The following is a 22,203-nucleotide window of genomic DNA, read 5'->3' as shown; positions in this document are numbered from 1 at the left end:
CCTCCTGAGGGGGCCTGCCCTCTGATTCCCAGCAGGTTAAGTGCCAGCCAGGGCTGCTGGGCCCTGGCGACAGGAAGGACTGGCCCATAGGGGCTGGGCTGAGGGAAGCCTCCTGATTGGTGGAGAGATCCCTCCCGCTCCCCTGGGCTGGTCTCACTCCTTGGCCCGCCCCACCTTTGATGTAGGGACTGCAGTGGCGGCCCGAGGAGCCTTCCGGCCACGGCCCCACCCCCACTTCTCCCAAAGGGGAACAGAGGCTGTGAGGAGAGCCGGCAGACCAGGAGACAGGGCTAAGGGTAACAACACCCAAATCTCCTCCTGTGTTGGGGGGCAGTGTACCAGATACCCCCATATGGGAATCTCCTGAGATCCGTACCCCAATCCTGTGATCCATCACCTTTTTCGTGCAGATGCAGAAGCCAAAGCCCACGGGTCTGGGTCACTTGCCCAAGAAACTGGCCAAGCTGTGATCTGATACCAGGCCCCCTGGTCTCCGGGACTCGAGCCCCAGTGGCTCACTTGGAGGAGACCCCCCCGCCGAGGAGCCCTGTGGTCTGTCAGCTCCCATGTTCCCTCCACCAGCCTGGGGCACTCAGCTGGGCCCCGTGGGGGCTGAGGCTGAGGTGAACTTCCAACAACCTGGCTCCATTTGCTAAGAAACTTCCACCAAGGCGAATGTGGGCCATGAAGCCATGTGGGTCCCAGACCTTCTCCTCAGAACAGGCACTGACCACCAGGTGATCTGAAGGGCACCTGCCTTTTTCTGCATGTGACTCTTGAAAACAACCACTTTACAAATTGATATCCCACCTTCCACCATGGATCCTGGAGAGGAGATGGGACAGGCCCTTGGCCAGTGAGGGGTCAGACCAGGCCTGGGTCCCAAGGCTTGCTGCCCTCACTCCAAGCCCCTCTCTCACCGTCCCAGGTGTGCTGACTGCGACACAAGAAGAGGAGCCCAATCGGCACCCTGCTCCTTCCCTCATGTTAGGGTAGGTGCTGACCCCAGCGGAAACTTCTGCTTTCTGAAACAACACTCCCTCCACCGTCAGGACCTGCCCTGGGCCTGGCACGGAGCCCCAGCTCTCCCCACCCCACCAGTCCGGCTGCCTAGCCTCAACCTCTTCATAGTTCCCAGCACCCAGGGTCTCCAGCTGCCACGGGAATATGGATGGAAGGAACACTGTAGGCAGACCTCATAGGACACAGAGGCATTCTGGACACTTCTCCCCTCCTCTGCTCCCTGGGGGTCCCATACAGCCCAGGTTCCCTCCCCGCCAGTCTTCCTGGCTGCTATGCAAACCCACTCCTGCTCTAGCTTAGTAATGAGTCTAGACGTTGATCTAGAAATCCTTTATTTACATTTTCTCTTAGAAAAAAAAATATATAGATCTTGTGCCCTGTTGATTCTTTAGGTTCGGGGTCTTTATGGGAAGGTGAGAGCGGGCACAGGGCAACCCCCCCAAGGCCATCCATCGTCCATTGAGGGCTTCTGCTCATCTGGCCCTAGAGCTGGGCTTCCCTGAGATCAGCCCCAGGGCCCTGGGTGACAGGCACCATGCCAGGCCTGGGGTGGGGGTTGGCATGAGGGGCAGGGGCTGGAAGGTGCTTGGACAGTCTGGTCATCAGGAACTGGATCGGTTCCTGGGCAGACTGGAGAAAACGTGGACCAGAGACTTTGTCCCTGAGTGGAGGACACCATCGCCTCAGGCTCCAGGAATGGGGTACTGCCGTGGGCCACGGGGGCAGACACATAGAGGCATCTCACATGGGGGGCCAGGTGATGGTTAAGGACCAAGGACTATTAGCTGTTTTCTGTGAACCAATTGAGCACCACTTCCTTGTTTTCTTTCACCCACTTGATGTTCGCTTTGGTCTTCTCCAGGGCTTGCTCCAGAGCCCGAGTGGCTGAGCCGAAGCCTACGTCCATGTTGTTCATCTTGAACTGCTGCAGCTGCCAGGAAAATGAAGATTCTCAGCCCCAGGCTGGGTGTCTAAGTCAGCCTCAAGCAGAGGGTTATGCAGTCCTCTGACCTCCCACCCACATTAGGGCCCTTGGGAACACAGCCCCACAGCCTGTTCTCCAGGAGAGGAAGGGCCCATCCTTCTCTCCACCTGAGATAAAGTCTTTATCTAGGGCAGAGGTCAAAACTAACAACCTCATGGTTAAATCTGGCTCCTGGATATATCTGATCTTCACTGTTTATGTTATTATGTTATGTTAATCACCATACATTACATCATTTAGTTTTTAAATGAATTGTAATCTCAGTGCAGTCAAGGGAGGAGAGAGGGACAAATTAAAAAGATACCACAAGGAAGCAATCAGCCAAATTCAAAATGTGGCTATTTCTATACTACAAATAACCTCGTTGTTTCAACAAATAAATGGCATTATTAAAAAAAGAAAAAAGATGTCACAGATTAAAAGATACATTACTAAAGGTTGTAGCCAGGGCAATTAGGCAAGAAAATGAAATAAAAGGCATCCAGAAAGGAAGAAGTAAAACTATCTCCATTAGCAGATGACGTGATTTTGGATACAGAAAATCCTAAGGAATCTACCAAAAAAACCCTATTAAAACTAACGAATTCAGCAAGGTTGCAAGATGCGAGAGCAATATACAGAGATCATAGTACATTTCTACACACAACAATGAAAAATACAAAAATGAAATTAAGAAAACAGTTCCATTTACAATAGCATCAAAAAGAATAAAATACTGAGGAATAAATTTGACAAAAGACATGCAAGACTGGCATGTTGAAAACTATAAAGCATTGTTAAAGAAATTAAAGAAGACCTAAATAAAAGAAAAAAAGACCCAAATAGACCCAAATCTGTATTAATGGTTTGGAAGATTTAATATTATCCCATGGCAACCCTTCCCAAATTGATCTACAGACTCAATGCAATCCCTATCAGAATTCCAGTTGCCTTTTTTTTTTAAATTTTTTACAGAAATGGACAAGCTGATCCTAAAATTCATAAAGAAATGCAAGGAACTCTGAATAGCCAAACAATCTTGAAAAAAGAACAAAGTTGGAGGGTTCACAACGCTAAACTCACTGCAGAGCTACAGTAATCCAGAGAGTGTGGTACTGACATAAGGACAAACAGATCAATGATATACAACTGAGAGTCCAGAAATAAACCCCCACATTTACAGTCAACTGATTTTCAACAAGGGTGCCAAGACCATGCAGTGGGGGAAAGAATAGTCTTTTCAACAAATGGTGGTGAGACAATTGGATGGCCACATGCGAAAGAATGAAGTTGGACCCCTAACTTACACCATATACAAAAATTAAGCCAAAATCGATCAAAGTCCTAAATGTAAGAGCTAAAATGGTAAGATTCTTAGTAAAAAGCATGTATAAATCTTTGTGACCTTGGATTAGGCAATTGTTTCTTAGACGTGACACTAAAGCAGTAAAGGAAAAGTTAGAAAGCTGGACTTCATCAAAATAAAAAAACTTCAGTGCATCAAAAGACACTATCGAGAACGTAAAAAGACAATCCACAGAATGGAAGAAAACATTTGCAAATCAGGTATCCAATAAGGGTCTAGTATCCAGAATATATAAAGAACACTTACAACTCAACAATAAAGAGACAAATACCCAATTAAAAAATGGGCAAGGGATTTGAATAGACATTTCTCCAAAGAAGATATACAAATGGTCAATAAGCACATGAAAAGGTGCTCAACACCATTAGTCATTAGAGAAATGCAATTCATACTACTTCACACCCACAAAATGGCTATAATTAAAAAAGAAAGAAAGAAAGAAAATAACAAGAGTCCACAAATACAGAAAGACATTGGAGCCCTCCTACATTGTGGGTGGAATGTAAATTAGGTGCAGTTACTCTGGAAAACATTTTGCCAATTTCTCAAAAAGTTAAACATAGAGTTACCAAACAATCCAGCAACTCCACTTCTAGGTGTGTCCCCAAGAGAAACAAACACATATGTTCAGTCAAAAATGTGTACATGAATATTCATGACAGCATTATTCATATAGTCAAAAAGTCGGGGCACCTGGGTGGCTCAGTCAGTTAAGTGTCTGCCTTCGGCTCAGGTCGTGATCCCAGGGTCCTGGGATCGAGCCCCACATCTGGCTCCCTGATCAGCAGGGAGTCTGCTTCTCCCTCTGCCACTGCTCCTCCCTGGCCCCGCCCGTACTCTCTCCTGCGCGCTGTCTCTCTCTCTCTCTCTCTCTCTCTCAAATAAATAAACAAAAATCTTAAAAAAAAAAAGGTGGAAACAACCCAATGTCTATCGACTGATCGGTGGATAAACAGATGTGGTATAACCACACAATGGAATATTATTCAGCCATAAAAAGGAATGCTACACGCTACAACATGGATGAAACCTGAGAGCTTGAAGCTAAGTGAAAGCCAGACACAAAAGGTCTCATATTATATGATTCCATTTTATGAAATATCCAGAATAGCCTTATCCATAGAGACAGAAAGTGGATTAGTGGTTGCCGGGGGCTGGGGACAGAGGAATGGAGAGTGACTGCCACAGTTTCTTTTTGGGGGTAACAAGAATGTTCTGGAACAAGATGGTGGTGATGGTTGTATGACCTCATAAATATACTGAAAACCACTTAACATGGTGAGTGTCACGGTACATGAATTATACCTCAATGAAAATAAAAAAGACAAATCAACCTAATACAATGAGTTAACTTTGTTTGGCTTCTGATTCAAACATACATATCGCTGCAAAAAGAATTTTAAAAGAAACCTACTGGGTTTAAATTGGCCCCGGGTAGAATATGATAGCAAGAAATTGTTCCTTTTCTTGGGTTTGCTAATGACATTGAGATTATCTGTTAAAAATCCCTTTATTTTAGATATGACTAAAGCACTTACAGGTGAAATTATAGAAGGGATCTCTGCTTGAATAGTATCCACCCCCCCCCCCGAAAAAAGAATCGGCAAAATGCTGATAATCGTTCAATCTGGGTAATGGGTACGTGGAGGTTCATTTATATGATTCTCTTTACTTTTTGCCTACACAAAAATTCCAAGATGAATGTTTCTGATTGACTCGTCACCTTCTAAAAAGCCTGGATGCCCAGCCTCCCCTGGAAATGAGGAAGGCCTGGCAACGTGGAGCCCAAGCTCCCTTGTGAGCACACTCAGGGGGCGCTCGCTGAATGGCAGATGCCCCTTTAGACTGAGATGGGCCTCTGGGTGCCGCCCCAGGGTCCAGGGCCGCTTACCTGCTGCAGCTCGAACTCCGTGGAGAACCGTCGCGTCACTGCCTGGATGAGGTTGGAGAAGGAGAAGGAGCCAGTGCCGAAGCTGCGAGAAGTGGGGGGGGGGGAGAGGCGTGAGGGGCTGAGAAGGAACTAACGCTCGGTGACTGGCAGGCGACACCGTATCCTCACAGCCACTCTACGACTGTCCTCATGGTGTAGAGGAGATGAAATGACATGCCCTAGGGACACGAACGCTGGTCTGATTGCAGTGTCCCTGCTCCCACCTCTTCAGAGAACCAGACTTTCCCCTGAGCGCGATGAGAGCCGGCCCACACCCTGCCTCGTCTTTGCCCCCCAACTGACTGACCTCAGGCTGGGTTAATTTTCCAGCATTCCTCGGCAGTGCCCACAGCCCCCCAACTTCCAGCCCTGTGGTGTCCCATGCACACAGCCACACAGACCCCACCCCCCCAGGACACCCCAGCCTCGGTGGGCACTTCTCCTAACATGCTCCCGCAGACTCACTCCTCAAAGAGCTTCTTCCAGTTGCTCTGGACGAAGTCCCAGACCAGATTTTGCCCGACGACATTGCTGGCGATGCTGCTAAGCGTGGAGGTGACATCTTGCTTCCGGATGAGGTCAGGGTTCCTGGTGTAACTCAGGTACCTGTGAGGGCAGGATGCTGACTTAGTGACCAAGGGCTCTAATCAGAGGATTCAAGAGAGAACCCAGGGGCGCCCGGGTGGCTCAGCTGGTTAAGCGACTGCCTCCGGCTCAGGTCATGATCCTGGAGTCCCGGGATCGAGTCCCGCATCGGGCTCCCTGCTTGGCAGGGGGTCTGCTTCTCCCTCTGACCCTCTTCCCTCTCGTGCTCTCTATCTCTCATTCTCTCCCTCTCAGATAGATAAATAAAATCTTTTTTTAAAAAAAAAAAAAGAGAGAGAACCCAGGACGGCAAAGGACCCCGCCCTCCCCTCCCCCACACCTCTCCCGCAGCCTCTTAATATGGCTTTGGCCTACCGAGGGTTGAAGCCCCCTTAGTCCTACCTCCCTCTGGTAGAAGGGACACTGAGTCTCCTAGGCAGGGTCACTGGCTATGCCAAGTGTCATGTGTCACATGGCCCCAGTGCCTGATAAATATCTGATGACAGGCCATGAACAAATGAATAAAGGAAGGAGAACCAGAGCCAAGAGCCCTGTACCAGGAAGGGTGGCTATGTTTGTCTCTGACATGGAGGGAGGCTCTTCTTTCCTGGATTCCGGGAGTGGGAGCCAGGAGCGCTCATGCAAGAGCTTGAGGCATGCCCAGCTGCACATCTGAAAGGACTCAGGTCCAGCTGCCCCGGAGCCCTTGACAGAGAGGAGAACTGAGCTTCGGTCAACTGCAGGCCAAGAAGCCACAGCACTTGAAAACCTGGGACGGAGACCCAGACCTGGGTTCAGATCTTGGCTCCACCACTTGTTAAAGTTTCTGGACTTTGGGCAAGCTGTTTTGCTTCTCTGAGCCTCAGTGTTTTCATCTGTAAAATGGGGAATGGACTGCCCCACTGCACGAGTTTGTGGGGATCCCGTGAGTGAGAGTGTGGAGGCCTGGCTGGTGTGTTCTCTCCCACGCAAGGATCCTGGCCCCCAGTGGGGAGGGAAAGTTAGCCCCGTCTGGCCGTGGCCCTCACCTGTTCAGGATCCAGACCTGGTTGCTGCAGGCCAGGGCTGCACGGAGTTTGTCGGCCTCGTTTACCAGCGTGGCCTTTTGGAACTGTTCCCACATGAAGTTCCACTCCTCCTCACCACCCTGGGCAATGGCGTTGCAGTATATGATGGAGCGCAGGTTGGGGTTGATCCTGGGTAGACGAGGGTCTGATGAGGACATGGCTGTGGGCTTGAGGGAGGGATGAAGGTTGGGGGAGGAGCAGGGGACACACTCACGGGTTATTTTGGGGGTTCTTCCTCCACTCTGCGAAAAGAGTTGAGACCAGCTCCTTACACTTAGGAACCCCATAGGTGCAGGCGGTGCTGACGGCGTTAATCTCGCTGTACCTGTGCCAGGGGTCACACTTGATCAGCGTGCCCGTGAGTCACCTGGCCCAGACTCCGGCCAAGATCCCCCTGCTGATGCACAGCTCTAGGGAGGATGGCAGGGCCCGGGCTCTGTCTGGGGCTGCAGCCCACCCAGCCCACTGGGTCCCCCTGTTTGCTTTGTGCCTTGGGCAGCCCAGGGACCTAGAGGGGTCACCACAAGCTCCAGCCCCAGTTTGAACATCTAGAATCTAAATGACCAAGGGGCGCGTGGGTGGCTCAGTCGGTTAAGCAGCCAACTCTTGGTTTTAGCTCAGGTCATGATGTCAGCGATCACGTCGGGCTCTGCGCTCTAGGGGGAGTCCGCTTGAGGATTCTCTCTCTCTCCCTCTCCCTCTGCCCGTCCCCAGCTCATTGCTCTCTCTCTCTCCCTCTCTCAAATAAGTAACTCTTTAAAATAAAGTAAAAGGACCAAGCAAGTGAGGGACCTCAGTTTCAGTTTGGGCCCTTGTACAAAGAGGTCAGATGGGCCCACAGGCTACGAAGAACCTCAGGGTAGGCCTCCTACTCCCAGGAGGGGTTCTCTCCCTGCTGGTGGCCCTGGTCCAGCCGGGAGACGTCCTCGGGAGGACACTGCAGGGCCCCGCTCTGGACTCCCCAGGTCAGGGTGTCTGGGCCCCCCGTGACCTCCGGAAATGAGCGAAGGAGCAGGGCTCTGAGCTTCCCAACAGCATACTCACTGTTCCATCAGGTTCTGTGGGTGAACCGTCCAGTTGTAGGTGATTTGTTCGAAATAATCGAAGAGAGGCGTGACCTGCTTCCTCAGGTAGCTCTGGGGAAAAGAAAACAGGAAGGGCTTCGAAGGCAAGACTCATGCCTGACCTTTCTGGAGCCCGCGCAGCCTCGGACGTGGGTGGGGAGGTGTCGCGAGGGCTAACGGCACAGAGGTTCAGGCCTCGTCCGGGGCTGCAGGGCTCAAAGGGGCCGGGGCTGGCCCAGGTTTCAGCTCACGGGTCTGAGGTTCTCCCTCCCGGAAGCCTCGGTCAGGTTAACCCTCCCGGTCTTCGTGTCACCACTTTGGAAGACAGTGTCGGGCCCTCCCCTCCCCCCCTAAGTATCCCACGTGTGTTGTGAGGAGCTTAGAAAACACAGAGCAGCATCTGCAGAAAATAAAATCTATTCAGGAGCTTCCCCAAACTACGATGTTCAAGTTGGTGAGTTTACGCCTTCTTTTTCCTTTTCTACCTAGCCTCTTTATAATCCTGCACGCTGCTCTTTGTCCCTGGCACTGGGACGTGAACCCCGCCTTACGTCCAAGAACAAACTTCGGAGAAGAAAGGAAATAGGAAGGGAAACTAGAGTGGATGAGGGGCCCGTGCAGTCAAGGAGCTGGAAGGTGGGGAGAGAGGGGTGGATGGGCAGAGTGGCTGTGACATGGCTCAGAGTCAGAGGGACGGGTCTGCAGCGGGCAGGGGTGAGGCAGGGGCGGGACACAGGGCAAAGGAATCAGAGTGTGTAGCAGGAGTAATTAAACCCCCAAGCTCCCACTTCCCTCCTGGCAGCAGGCAACACCCCAACCTCCCCTGTGGGTGAGGGTGAATGAGTAGAGGCTCAGAACTGGGGGGTCACCAGAACAGGGGAAGGGTTGGCAGACCGCAGAGAGGGCCAGAGGTGAAAGTTTATGTCCTGAATGGAGATATCTCCAGTTTCTTCCCCCCCATCCCCAGTCCCAGAAACAGCATCACCAGCTTCATTATAGAAGATACAGAATGGCTCTCTGGTCTCAGAGGAACACACTCATGGGTACTATTTTTTTTTCTTTTTCTTTTTTTAGTAATCTCTATACTCAACGTGAGGCTCGAACTCACGACCCCAAGATCAAGAGTCACATGGTCTTCACATGGGAACCAACCAGGCACCCCATGGATACTAATATTTGAGGGTCCCCATGAGGAGTCACTTGGCCACCCAGTCACCCCCCAGTGAGACCTGCAGGCAACAAATGTGACCTCCTCACAGAACTTCCAAGCGCCTTTTATTGCCTCACTCTCAAATCCAAAGGGGGCAGCTCAGCCTCCAACGTGAGGAGGTCTCCAAAGGAGACCAAAACAAACAGAAGACTCAGGAAATAAGTCAATGGAAGAAAAAGAAAACTTTGTAAAAGCCTGAGATGAATACCCTCTGAACGTTCCGAGAAGATATGCATAGGACGCTGGACCCAGGACCAGTACTTGGAAGTTTAAACGCAAGACAGAAGAAAGGCCAACGCAAGACCAGCAAGTTGGATTAACAGGGGACCCAGAAAGAGAACCGAACAGCAAGGAGGGGAAGAACATCTTAAGGAGCAATGCCAAAATGTCCAGATAGAAAGGGTAGGGGGAGGAGAAAGACCCACACAAAGGCCCACCAGGATTGAGAGAAGAGCCCACAGGCTTCCAGAAGGGAGACAATGGCCACATTCAAATAACCAGGAATGAGCAAGGCTCTGAGCTTCTCAACAGCAACACGAAAGGCTGGGCGTCAGTAGAGCAAGGCCTGAAATTCGCTGAGGAATAATTTCCAACCTAGAACCTTCTACACCCAGGTAAAATCTGGGTCCTGCGTCACGGTGAGACAAAGACATTGCAGATGATATGCCTCCATGTCCTATGAACACTTTCTCAAAAACTGGAAGGGGTGCTCCCCTGTGGGAGAGAGAACTCGAGGAAGAACCCCCAGGTTTGGGAAACGAGAGGCCGCACCAGGGGAGAGCCTGCCAGCACCAAAGCTGAGCAACAGCTCATATTGATAAAATATCATGACTTCCCTATATCAGGAGGATGGGGGTCAATCCAAGGTGGGCAGGTTAATGAGTTAAAAGCTCATTTACCCTAATACTTCATTTACCCTAATACCTCATTTACCCTGATAGGAAGTTAATGTGAAAAAGTTTTAATTAAAAATGATCTCTTCAGGGCGCCTGGGTGGCTCAGTTGGTTAAGCGACTGCCTTCGGCTCAGGTCATGATCCTGGAGTCCCGGGATCGAGTCCCACATCAGGCTCCCTGCTCAGCGGGGAGTCTGCTTCTCCCTCTGACCTCCCCTCTCTCATGCTCTCTCTCTCTCTCTCTCAAATAAATAAATAAAATCTTAAAAAAAATGATCTCTTCAAGGGGCACCCTTGAAGGAGGCTCAGTCGGTTGAGCGTCTGACTCTTGATTTTGGCTCAGGTCATGATCTCAGGGTCGTGAGATCGAGCCCCACATTGGGCTCCGTGCTGGGTGTGGAAGTCTGCTTAAGATTCTCCCTTTGCCCCTTCCCACTCAACCTCACATACACGGTCGCTTTCTTCCTGACAAAGAAAAAAAAAAAAAGATCTCTTCGGGTATTATCTGATGGTTGTGTAATAGTCCATCAAATGGATACGGTAGTTTACTTAACCAATCCCCAACTGTTGGACATTTGAGGGCTTGGGGTTCTTTTTTTTTTTTTTTTGTCTGAAACTGCCGAGTTTCCCTCTGGTCTCCCTCATGGGAGCCTCATCATACCCCACCCCAACCAACCCAACTTCAAAGCGGTTAACACCTGCATCTCCCTCCCTGCCCCCTTGGGCTAGGCAGGTATGGGCCTGCTCACTTCACAGAGGGGTTCGCTGGGGATGAAGAGAGTTGGCCAAAGCCGCCCAGCTGGTAAGAGGTGGGTCCTCCAGCTCCCAGCACGGTGGCTTCTTCTGCGCCTTCCGACAGTGCTAATTTCCCAAACAGCCAACTTCGCTAGGAGTCTGTGTCCTTTCTTTGCCTTCCCCAATCTGCTCACCTTGTCGCTACCTGCTCCCTTCATCCCATATCCCTCTCGCCACCCTGCCCAGCCTGCTCTCGGCGAAGAACGCTGCGTTGTGGCAGCCTGAAGGGTCCACCACTCCAGACAGTATTTCTGTGAACTCCCTGTGATGCAATTTCAGGCACTGGATCAATGGGTCCTTGAACCCTGCCACGCCCCTCTGTACCTTCATGGGGCCGTAGACCTCAGAGCGGTCGAACATGAGCTTGAAGTAGCTCAGGCTGCTCAGGGCGGCCTCCCAGGGCATGTACTCTCTCTCTTGGATCAGGAAGAGAGTGCTGTTCAGCGCCAGGGTGACAGGGACCTTTTGGGCACTGGGGACAAACAGAGGGGCTCAAGTAAGTCCAGCCCCACAGAGGGAACCCCAAACCCTTCGTGGAACCTAAGGTCCAAGAGCCCCAGCTGAGGATGGGGCTGGGGGACATGGATGCTGGCTGGTACCACAAATGAGGCCAGCTCAGGCCCCGCCCCCACCCATGGCCAATCACATATTGTCCCCATTTTACAAATAGGAAACTGAGGCTCAGAGAGGTCAAGTGATTTGCCTAAGGCCACAGAGCGGAGATTCATAAGGATAAAAAGCCTGTGCTCTTTATTCTGCCCACCTCTTCTCTTGCTTGGCCCTCTGTGCCTTCCTCCGCCCCTCCCTCTCAGGCCGTGTGCACACATTTGGTTCATAAATGACCGTGTCTATGGGGGACATCACTTAAATCAGCTTGGCACCTGCTGGGAACACAGTAGGCGCTCCACCTCGCCTGTCCTGGCCTTCCTGGATTCTCTGAGCACCTAGCGTGGCAGCCTGGCACGCTGTTAATCCTCAGAAAAAGCCTGGTGTTGTGCAGTACAGTGTGGTTTTAGAGTGGATGGGCCTGTGTCTGGCTGTCGGGGGCTCCTCCTGTGTGGCCTGAGGTAAAGCACTCGGTCTCGGATGCCTTATCTGGGGGCCCAGGGAGGGCTGTGCAGAAGCACAGGGAGCCCGCTGCCCTGTGCCTGGGACGGGAAGGCCCAAGTGGAAGAGCACCGGCTCTCGTTATGGAACGGCACTTGCTAGAGTCACCAGGCCTGAGCCAGGTTGGGCCCGAGGAGGAAGGGGGCACTCACCTGGCCAGGCTGAAGGTGTCATGGATGACCTGAGCCCGGTTGATGACAGGGATGACCTAGAAGGGGCAACAGAGGGTGTGTGACCTCAGGCTGGTGGTGGGGGCGGGCCTGGTAGTCTGGGGCGCCATCTTGGGCCCGGGCCTGGGGCAGGGGATGGGGTGGGGCGGCAGACACCCACCGACAGGTCTGTCTGCAGCTGAGTCTGGATCCTTCTCCAGTTCTCTTCGTCATAGTTCACCAGGTAGTAGCCCGTCACGTTGAGGTTCAGCAGGACCCACTCATTAGCTGGGGTTTTGAACAGGTCATTCTGGGCTGTGGGGAGAGACCAGAGCTGGGTGGGGCTGCTCACAAGGCCACAGGCTGACGCTTGGCCTGCCTCTCTCCAGGCCTTGGCGAGAGCAGCCTCTCATGCAGCCTGGCACTGGCTGGCCCTCAAGCCTCGGGTGATGCCAAGGAGAGGGGAGGGGAAGGGGCATAGGACTGGGTTGCCAGGCCAAACTCTGCCGTGGGTTGGCCGGTGACCTCAGATGGACCTCATGCCGTCTCTGCCCCTCCATGCCCACCCTGCCTCCCACAGGCTCCACGTGGCTGGGCCAGTGGCCGCGGCCTGGATATCTCCATCCACACACCCCGGGGCCACTCCGATCCAACTCCCCAGGCTGTTACTCCTCCTCCTCTCTGGGCTTGTAAATGGCCCCATCATGCCCCAGTCACCGAGGGGGAAGCCCAGGTGATGCCTCCCTGCCACTCAACCCCCCCCCCCCCAGAGCCCCCATTTCCAGCCTTTTTCCTGGCAGCTAGATGAGGTCCTTTCATGGAGGTGGTCCTCACCCACTTCCCACCTGCCCCGGCTCCTCCTGGCCTGAGGACACAGCCGCTGTGTCCTGCAGCCTGCAGGGACCTCAGGAGCCAGCCTCACTTTGAGGGCACACCTCTGCCCTAGCCACAGGCCCTACGTTCTCTCCTACCTCTGTGCCTTGCACTTGCTATTTCCTCTGCCGCCATGAGCCTGGCTAAGTCCTTCCCCTCCTCTAGGACGCCGCTCACCTCCTCCAGGATGCCTTCCCTCACCTTTCCACAAAGCTAAATCTTTCTTATTCCTGGCTCCCTGCCCTGTGCCCCAGCAGCCCAGAGGCTGTACATGCCTCTGTTAAAGCACTCAACACAGCTCTGGAAAGTTCTAGCTGCTTATCTTCCTTCTCTTCATCTGCAGTTCTGGCCTAGGCCAAGGAGGAGTTGCCTTAAGCTTAGTCTCCTCGGTACCTGGCAGAGCAGGGCTTTTCATACTTTGTGCCAGGTGCTGTTTTAAACATTTCCTATACATTCTCTTCTTTAGTCCCCACACAACTCAATGGGGTAGATACCCATCTCAGCCCCATTTTATAGATGAGGAAATGGAGACCAGAGAGGGATGGTAACTCGCCCTGGGTCACCCAGCTGGGCAACAGTAGAGGAGAGCTTAGAACCAAAACAGTCGGCTCCACTGGTTGAATGAATGACAAAGGAAGCCACCACTGAGGCCTGCCGTAGCCCCCAGAACGTGGGCCAGGAGCTGGGAGTCTGGCCTGCGCCTGCCGTCCACTAGGGCAGGGCCGGATTACCCTGTGCAACGCCTTGAAGCCAGTAGTCCGCCTGCTGCATGCCATTTTTGACGGAAGTGATGGGCACAATCCACAGGTAGCTGTAACGAGAGCCCCCCAGACCAGGCGGTAAGAGACAGCAGCTCCTGGACACGGCCAAGGAAGAGCAACCACGGGGCGCCCCGCGGTCAAGGGGCTCCACGGCACTGCCCCTCCAAGCCCCTCCTAGGACGCCTGCCTCAGTGGCCCTGTCTGCTCACTTGAACTGTGAGGGGCGGGTGACGACAGACTTGGAGTCAAGGAGGAAGTGCTCCTGGGAGATGGTGCCCGTGGAGGTGTTCACGGTGATGACCGGGAAGCCCATCTGCTGGATCCAGGGGTCCATGATGTTGCGCACGGTGTCCGGCAGCTTGACGGTTGTTTGATCGTTTATGACCTGGGGCACAGCAACATGGTGCGGCCGTCAGCGGAGCGCCCACTTCCCCTGCGCCCACCCGCCGCAGGCTCGGCAGACCCCCGGCCTCACTGCGCAAGTGCCACCCCGCGGGGAGGCAGGAGCGGGGCTCCTAGCCCCAGGGCTGGAAGAGCTGAGAACTTCCAGGCGTTTGGTGCACCGCACATCAGCTGAGCAAATCTATGAGGGCCCCCTGCTTCAGGTGGGTGTGTGGGGGGGGTGCCCAGCATGAACAACCCCGGAGGAGGAGAGGGCAGAGGAGCAGATGGTGCAGAGTGAGGGAGAGGGTGAGAGCGTGGGTGGTCTGGGGACGCGCTTAGGGTGCTCTCTATTGTCTTCTTAGGTTTTTTCCCTCTGTTTTCATGCACATGCATTGCTTTTGTAATAACGGCAAGAAGCCAACAACATCTGTTAATAAGTGAGAAAATAAAGACGGAAAGAGGAAGAAGAGCCCTCCAAAAGCCCGAAGCTGAGCAGGGAGGGGAGCCAGGAGCTGCCGCAGAGAGAAGGGCTCAGGGCCAGAGGGAGTGGGAGGGAGGGGTGGAGCTGGAGGGGCACCAGGCATGGAGGAGAGCTCAGCTTTGCAGGAGAGGAAGGAGCGGGAGACTGAGGCAGGCTAGGAAGACAGTGGATGTGGAGGGCAGGGACCGAGGCAGTGAGGTGCCCCCCCCCCCGGTCAGCAGGCCGTGGGAGGCCGGGCGAGGGGGGTATTGGGGAGGAGGGCCGACCAGGCTCCTGGCAGATAGAAGTTGGGCCACGGAGACCAGCCAGGAGGGCCTGGGTCTCCCCTCCCTGCTGGACTGGGCTCGGGACTCTGGAGGGGTCAGTCAGGATGCTGTAAGGGAGGGCAAATGATGGGAAGATGGGAGTATGTAGACTCCGGCCCTAGGAGAGGCAGGGCGGGGAGAGGGGAGGCGGGGTGGTCAGAGGGTCTGTCCCACAGCCCGGGCTGCATGGGGTCTAAGAGGGCAGGAATGCAAGGCAGGACGGGGCGAGAAGGTCAAAGTCAGTGCTGCGGGTGCTGGAGTGTGCAGAGTCATGCCTGGAGGGGCCCGTTGGGGCACAGGGCAGCCAGGAGTGCTGAGTAGGTGGAATGACCGGCTCCAGAGTCCCAGGCAGAGGAGGGGTTAGGAACCGTGCGGGTTGGTTGATTAGGGTGCTCCTCGGCTCCCATCATGGAGCTCACTGCAGCGGGGGGCAAGCTGCCCGCCCGGGCTCCTGACCCACGGTCTCATAACACCTCCTTCGAGGAGCTCTCACAGCACCCATTTTACAGATGAGCAGCCAAGGCTTCAGAGGACCTGCCTGGGCTGGTAAGCAGTGGAGCCGGACACATTCTCCCACACGTGCTGCCCCCCCGCCCCACCCCGGGGACTTACAGCATCTCAGGACCCCCACAAAATGGCTGCACGTGGCTGGCGGTTACTGACCTTCTGCAGGTGGTCCCACAGGTCCAGGTACCTGGTGTTTTTGTAGGAAAAGGTGTGGAGGTAGGACTGTGGAAGGACAGGCCACAGTGAGGGCGAAGCTGGTGCTCCCCTGCCTCTCCCACGGAACCCCTGCGGTAGGCGGGGGCTTGGGGACACAGGGCAGGGGCTGGGGGAACCCCACCCCCCCATGGCTGGCCCAGGGTACTCACCGCCACGCCCTTCTTGAACAGATCCTCCGTCAGGAAGCTGGAGAGCATCCTGAGGACCGAAGCTCCCTGGGGAAGGGGAGAGGGGTCTCAGAGAGCGATGCTGAGCCCAAAGGACCAGGCCAGAGCCCTGGCTGGGGCGGGGGCGAGGGGGGGGGCTCCGTGGGCTGAGTCCCCACTCCATCTGCCTGCCCCTCACTGCCTCAGTACCTTGCTGTAGGAGATGGAGTCGAACATCTCGCTGATCTGGGCCGGCGTGTTGACCTCGTTGGGAGGTGAGGACAGCGGGTGAGAGGAGGCCAGCGCATCTATGGCCATCACCCTGTACACGTCGTTCAGCACCATGAGGTCTTTCTGCAAATCCCCAGTGGCCATCAGGAGACCAGCCTGGCTGTGGGGTGGGACCGCCGACCCCGCACCCAGGGGCTCCCAGGCAGCTGGCTCACCAGATTCCAGGTGGGCTCTGCATAGTTGGCGCCCAGGTACTCCACGTAGGAGGCAAAGCCCTCGTTCAGCCACAGGTCATTCCACCATTCCAAGGTCACCAGGTTCCCAAACCACTGTTGGGGAGGGAAGGTCAGCCCAGCTAGCCACTCTGGCCTTGTGGTCACTCACAGTACCCAGAACGCCCCTTCTGCAAGCGTCCCCACGGGCCAGGCGCCTGTCAGCACTTCACTGGCGTCGCCGTGACTCCCCTCCACTATCCTGCCTGCTGGGAGCCTCCTCCCTTCGCAGCGGGCCTAGGGCAGAGCCAGGGCTCGTGCCCTCTCCTCCCAGAGCCCCCTACTCACTTCTCGGCGCTCCCCGGGACGGGGGGGCTACCTGGTGGGCCAGCTCGTGAGCAATCACGGTCGCCACTCGCTCCTGGTTGCCGCTGGAGGAGGACTGTGGGTCGTAGAGCAGGGAGTTCTCCCGGTAGGTCACCAGCCCCCAGTTCTCCATGGCGCCGGCGTTGAAGTCAGGTAAGGCGACCTGGTCTGGGGGGGCAAGGCCATTGGCAGGATGGCCTCTGGGTAGGGAGCCCCATCCTCTGCCCCCACCACAAGGCCCCTCACTCACCAGATTTGTTGAGTGGGTAGGGTGTGTCATAATGTATGGAAAAGAAGTCTAGGATGGGGCCTGTCACATTCAGGGCATACTTTCCATGGCCCTGGTCGATCCCACTAGGCCGAGCCCAGATCCGGATCTGCAAAGAGGATGGACGTAGGTCAGAGGCCCTCCTTGGTCCCGGCGCAGATGGGCGGGGCCCCAGGGGCCAGTAGGCTAGTGAGGGAGGGCACCAACCAGCTTAAACTGAGAGGCGTGAGCAGCAGAGAAGGCTGGGGGCGGGGGGGGGGGGCTTTGTCTCTGAGGGGCTTTGAGTCCTACGGAGGATCCTTTAGGAATAATTGTAGTCATGGCCACTGTCTGCCTGGCACCCAGGCGTTGGGAACGCCCTTCATGAGGACAGACCGATTTTTCAAATGCAGAGACTGAGGATCAGGACTTAAGACACTTGTCCAAGATCCCTCAGAGCTGGGATTCGAACACTGGTCTAACAACTCAGGGGCTGAAGATGGGAATGAATTAAAACAAGAATATCCCTCGGGCCAGGGCCAATCCCGGGGAAGGACGGGTGGGCCCGGCTCCTTACCAGGACGCCACTGGGCGCTGTCGTCTTCACACTCTTGAACTCACTAACGATGTAGGCCAGCAGGTAAGTAGACATTACAGGCGTGGTTTCAAACTCGGTGACACTCCAGTTGCCATCTCCCGAAAGAGGGACGCTGGGGCCTGGGCACGGAGCATTCAAACATGTGGAGATGCCTCCTCTGCCCTGCAATGCATCCTAGCCCCGGGCTGCCTCCTTCCTAAGGCTGCGTGGCCCCAGGACAGACCCACTCACCTCTGGGCAGCATGTTGGACAGTGCCACGAAGTTGACGGGGTGGATGAGGGTGATGTTAAACGTGGCCTTCATGGCCGGCTCGTCGAAGCATGGGAAGGATTTCCGGGCATGTGTAGCCTGCATTTGTGTTGTGGCCAGCACCCTGCCCGAACCAGGACATTAGAGCGTGTGCTGGCGAAATGCCTGCGACCCGTCAGGGTGGGCAGGGTGGGGGGGTTTCGGGGTGTTGCCAGGCATGCAGGAGAAGGGGTGCATGAAAGCCTGGTCCAGCCTCATCCCTGCCCTCCCCACTTCCCCCAGGCAGCCTCTGGGGCCTGACAGGCAACGCCTTCAGGAGTCAGGGTCAAAGTCCCAGCAGGCTCCATCCCCGTATTAGCCTGGAGACCTTAGGGAAGTTTCTCTCCCCTGAGCCCCAGTTTTCCTATCTATCCAAGAGGCTTTTACCACTAGCCCCTGACTCCCTCATGTGGGGTACAGAAGCCCCCAGGAGAGGGCTGCTTTCTAGGCAGATGCTCCCCTAGCACCTGTGGATAGAGTCAGGGGCCAGCGAGAGGCTCCAGGAGGTTCAAAGGCTTGCAATCCAAGCCCTTTCTTGGCCCCCAGGATCCAGCTCTGCCTCAGCATCTAGGACCTGCCCCCACCGAGCAGACAGACCCCGCGGCAGCTTACTTTTTGACACCGTTCTCTGTATACTCGCTGCGGTAGAAGCCCGCCAGGTCGTCAGCCAGCTCCCCATGGAAACGGCTGTCCATCTCGTACTGGCCATTGACCTGCAGTGGCTCCCGGAGGTGCACCACCAGGTACTCAGTGAGCTCCACCAGCTCGGTCGTGTCAATGGTGGGGGTCTGCGTGCCCCCCACGCCCCGCAGGGCCACCCTTTGCCCCTGCATGTCGGTGTAGTTGAGCTTCTTGCTGTGAATGATGATGACGTTGGTGGACTCATTGCACATGAAGCGAACGGTGCTGGTGCCGTGGAAGGTGTACAGGCCCTCACTGTTGGGGGTGAGGTAGGGCTGCAGCGTCACGTTGTAGGAGCTGGGAATCAGAGTCTTGGGGAGGCGGTAATGGTTCCATGGTTTGCTTTGGTCCAAGGTGGTGGCCGTGGTGGTGGCTGTAGTGGTCATGGGCTTCGTGGGGCCCGCCGTGGGGCCCGCCGTGGGGCCTGCCGTGGGGCCTGCCGTGGAGCCCTCGGTGGAGCTCCCGGTGTTCTTGTTCTTCTCCTCGGCATACACCACGGACAGAGCGATGATGGTGCACACGGCTGCCACCCCCAGGATGATGACCAGGATGCCCAGAGTCTTGGAAATGTAGAAGCCCTTGGCCATGGTGAGGGCAGGGGGGAGCTGGGGGTGGTGCAGGACGGTGAGGAGCAAGGCAGCCTCGGGCCAGACTTATATATCCCTGAGGCGGAGGGAGGAGAGCCCCACAGTCTACAGCCTGGGCAAAAATTAACCAGGGCTCACACAGGCAAAGGTCAGTGGGCTGGGCAGGGGCACCCTCCGCTCAGGGTCCGGAGAGGAGGAGATCCAGACACAGGAAGCCGGGATATCTGCTGGGGAGCACACAGCATCCGGTTATGGGCTGCAGGAAGAGGGAGCAGCGGGGCTGGGTGGCACTGATCGGCCTGCGTGCTGGGACAGTGGGGGCAGAAGCAGGAAGACTGAGGTTAGAGTCAGGGAAGGACTTCCCGGGAGCAAGAAGAGGTGGGCGATGCAGAGGAGAGAGTCAGTTTCTGGCTTGGGTCTCCCCTGTGGCTGGATCCCGGCAGGACACCCAGGGCAATGCAAGCCCTGGGGACAGGGTCCCAGCCTCCTTGTGTTCTTCTAGAGCAGGGAGTTCTTCCAGGTTCCTCCTCTTATCGCTTCTTGCCAAAAATTTCTATCTCAACTATCAGCATACTGAGGAGAAAGAAAGAAGATGTTCTGCCCGTTTTTTGTTTTTTTTTTGTTTTTTTCAGAGAGGAGGCCGGTGGAGGCTTAACCTCTTCCCAGCTGTGACCTTGGGCAGGTAACTCTACCTTGCTGAGAGCTCTTGCCTCATAAATAGATAATAGTGTTCACCTCTCAGCTTTGTTGCACAGATTGAACAAGAGAACATATTAAACACCACAGAGCAGAACCTAACCATCATTATTCGCTTCTTCCTTACTCAGAGCTCAGCCACGGCCTCTTTTCCTATCCTTAGTAGAAATGAAGATATTATTTATCATACTGAATAAAATGTTCATTATCACTCTTCCTATCTAGCAGCCCAGTGTCTCAGACCTGGACACCTCCTGACCCCTTACTTCCATGTCCAAGTCTGCCCTCATCCCCAGATCTCACCATGTCCTTGGTCAAAGCCACTCTCCCTGTTTATGCAGACACCACCATCCCCTCATGGACTCGCCACTTCTGCTCAGGCCCCCTCAAACCTGTTTGCCACAAGAATGGGATCACTTTTCATCACGGCTTCAAACCTTCCTGGGGCACCTGGCTGCCTCAGTCAGTGGAACATGCCACTCTTGATCTCAGGAACATGAGTTCAAGCCTCATGTTGGGGCTAGAGATGACTTAAAAACAAAATCTTAAAAAAAAAAAGCAAAAAAACCTTCCTTTTGCTCATAAAATCCAGACTAAATCTTCCAAAGGGACCTACAAGTTCAGATGGCATTAGTCTGCCCACCTCCCAGCCTCATTTTCACCACATTCCCTTCTGTCCAGCCACTCTGGTCTTTGGCCAGCCCCTCTGCCACAGACCCTTTGCACATGCTGTTCCCGCTGACTGGATCCTCTTCTCCCAATTCTTTCCCTAGTTATTTCCTATTCATCCTTCCAGTCTTTCTCAGAGAAGCCCTCCCTGGCCAGGTCAAGTTTCTATTAGTTTCATTAGTACCACAAACCTCTCCGTTGAAGCCCTGTAACCCAGTGCAGTTTTTCATTTGATCCCTGTGGTGAAGACTTGAGTCCTGTCTGTCTCTCCCAGCAACTTCAGTCCCCATGAGAGCAGGCCCTTGTCTACTTCCACTCATCAGCCCCTGGCATGGCGCTTGGCACACAGCAGGTGCTCAATACATATCCGTTGAGTGAACGCACTCATGCATGAATTGATTCAGGAGTCACTGCTTATTGAAGCCTTTCTCGCCCACTTCCACCCCTGTCCCTGCCCCCACTCTGGCCCTGGGAGAACTGCCTGGCCCTCCTCGGAACCTTCCTCCAACCATGGCAGACAAGCAGTGTTCTTGTTCAGGCCAAATGTATCTCAGGGTTCACCTGTGCTGGCTTCAGCAGAGCTTGTAAGCTCCTTAAGAACCTTATCCATCTTCCACTGCCTGCCCTAGCTCGAGTCTGCCTTCCCCTGAGCCTGCGTGAACGCTTGGGAAGTGAATGCACGCATGCACTGAATGGACACGTAGATGAATCCATTCACCTGTCACCGCAAGAATGAATGACTGCCACCTGTCATCGGGCCGGCGGAGGTGAGGGGCTGAGTACGGGGTCTTCAGGGGAATCCCTAGTGCTCATCTTTCAGACTGAGGGTGTTCTGAGCCCTTGGCATTTCTTCCCTTCTCTCTAGAGATCTGCCTACGGGGCCCTGGGCTGGCCGATGTGCACTTCTCACCGTGGTGGCCAGGACCCACCCTCCTCAGGCCTGGGTTGAGGGCCAAGGGCACTAATAGGAAGCCAAGTGCCCAGGAGAAGGCTCCAGCTTGGGCATGGTGACACAGGGCACAGTGGCTCCCAAGGGTGATGTGGCATGTGATCCCAGTCTATCATTAGGGCCAGGGTTGGCCTAAGGAGGCCATCAGTATAGCAACCCTACTGTAGGCTGGCCCCAAAGAGCCCTGTGTCCCCCTAAACCAAGTTTCAATCTGTCCCTGCCTGAACCTGCAGCCCCCCACCTCTGAAGCAGAAAGACCCACAAGCCCACTTGGCCTAATCCCGTCTCCAAACAAAGAAAGAGTCCCTGCCTGGCCCACTGTGGTCTCTTCCTGTTTGTTTTGGACACGGACCACAGGCCCAGCTGGCTGGAGTCTTTACTCTTTTGGAAAGGGCCTCTAGTTTTCAAAGTTGGCGCAGCAGGCGGCTTATTGCCCTGTAATAAGGGGTCCCTGCTCTGGGCACCAGGCCAGCTCAGGCCGGAGGGCACAGAGAGGGGCATGCTCCACAGCTTCCCCCCTGCCAGGGCCCAAGCCTGGCCATCTTCACACCGCTCTGGGCAGTGGTGGCAGTCCCCAGGCTCAGCACACACCTCAGCAGAAGGATCTTCCTTTCCTGCTCAAGCTCAGTCTCCAGGTCCTCACTGCCCGCAGAATGAAACCTCAGTCTTGAGTCTGAAGACCTTCTGTGAACTTGACCGTCTGGCCTCTCCTCTTTCCAATGCCTACTGTGGCTCCAGGCTCAGCCATGTCCCCAGACCTGCTGGTGCCTTTACTCATCCTCTTTCTGCTACTAGGAATGCCTTTCCTCTCCCTCCTGTCAAACTCCTACTCATCCTTCAAAACCCAGCT

At 54.8% G+C, this 22,203-nt stretch overlaps 1 protein-coding gene across 1 annotated transcript; it reads right to left on the bottom strand.

Moving 5' to 3' along the window:
* Positions 1 to 1,358: 1,358 nt before the first annotated feature.
* ANPEP (alanyl aminopeptidase, membrane) lies at positions 1,359 to 19,709 on the bottom strand. Its single transcript, XM_028122211.2, has 20 exons — positions 18,384 to 19,709; positions 17,714 to 17,856; positions 17,462 to 17,601; positions 16,888 to 17,014; positions 16,651 to 16,805; positions 16,275 to 16,388; positions 16,039 to 16,182; positions 15,832 to 15,897; positions 15,623 to 15,688; positions 13,999 to 14,174; positions 13,760 to 13,839; positions 12,337 to 12,470; positions 12,159 to 12,214; positions 11,224 to 11,371; positions 7,980 to 8,071; positions 7,150 to 7,260; positions 6,897 to 7,064; positions 5,749 to 5,889; positions 5,245 to 5,326; positions 1,359 to 1,954 (listed from the first exon to the last, which is right to left on the bottom strand). Exons 1-20 carry the CDS (start codon positions 19,037 to 19,039, stop codon positions 1,805 to 1,807), a joined length of 2,949 nt encoding a protein of 982 aa, XP_027978012.1. The 5' UTR covers positions 19,040 to 19,709; the 3' UTR covers positions 1,359 to 1,804.
* Between the last annotated feature and the right edge of the window lie 2,494 nt (positions 19,710 to 22,203).

This window comes from Eumetopias jubatus, unplaced genomic scaffold (genome assembly GCF_037043125.1).
Source record: "Eumetopias jubatus isolate StellerSeaLion01/CBP00866 unplaced genomic scaffold, mEumJub1_p1.0 scaffold_7, whole genome shotgun sequence".
Classification (NCBI taxonomy): domain Eukaryota; kingdom Metazoa; phylum Chordata; class Mammalia; order Carnivora; family Otariidae; genus Eumetopias; species Eumetopias jubatus.
The sequence above is the reverse complement of the archived record's forward strand: the minus strand, read 5'-3'. Positions and strand labels throughout refer to the sequence as shown.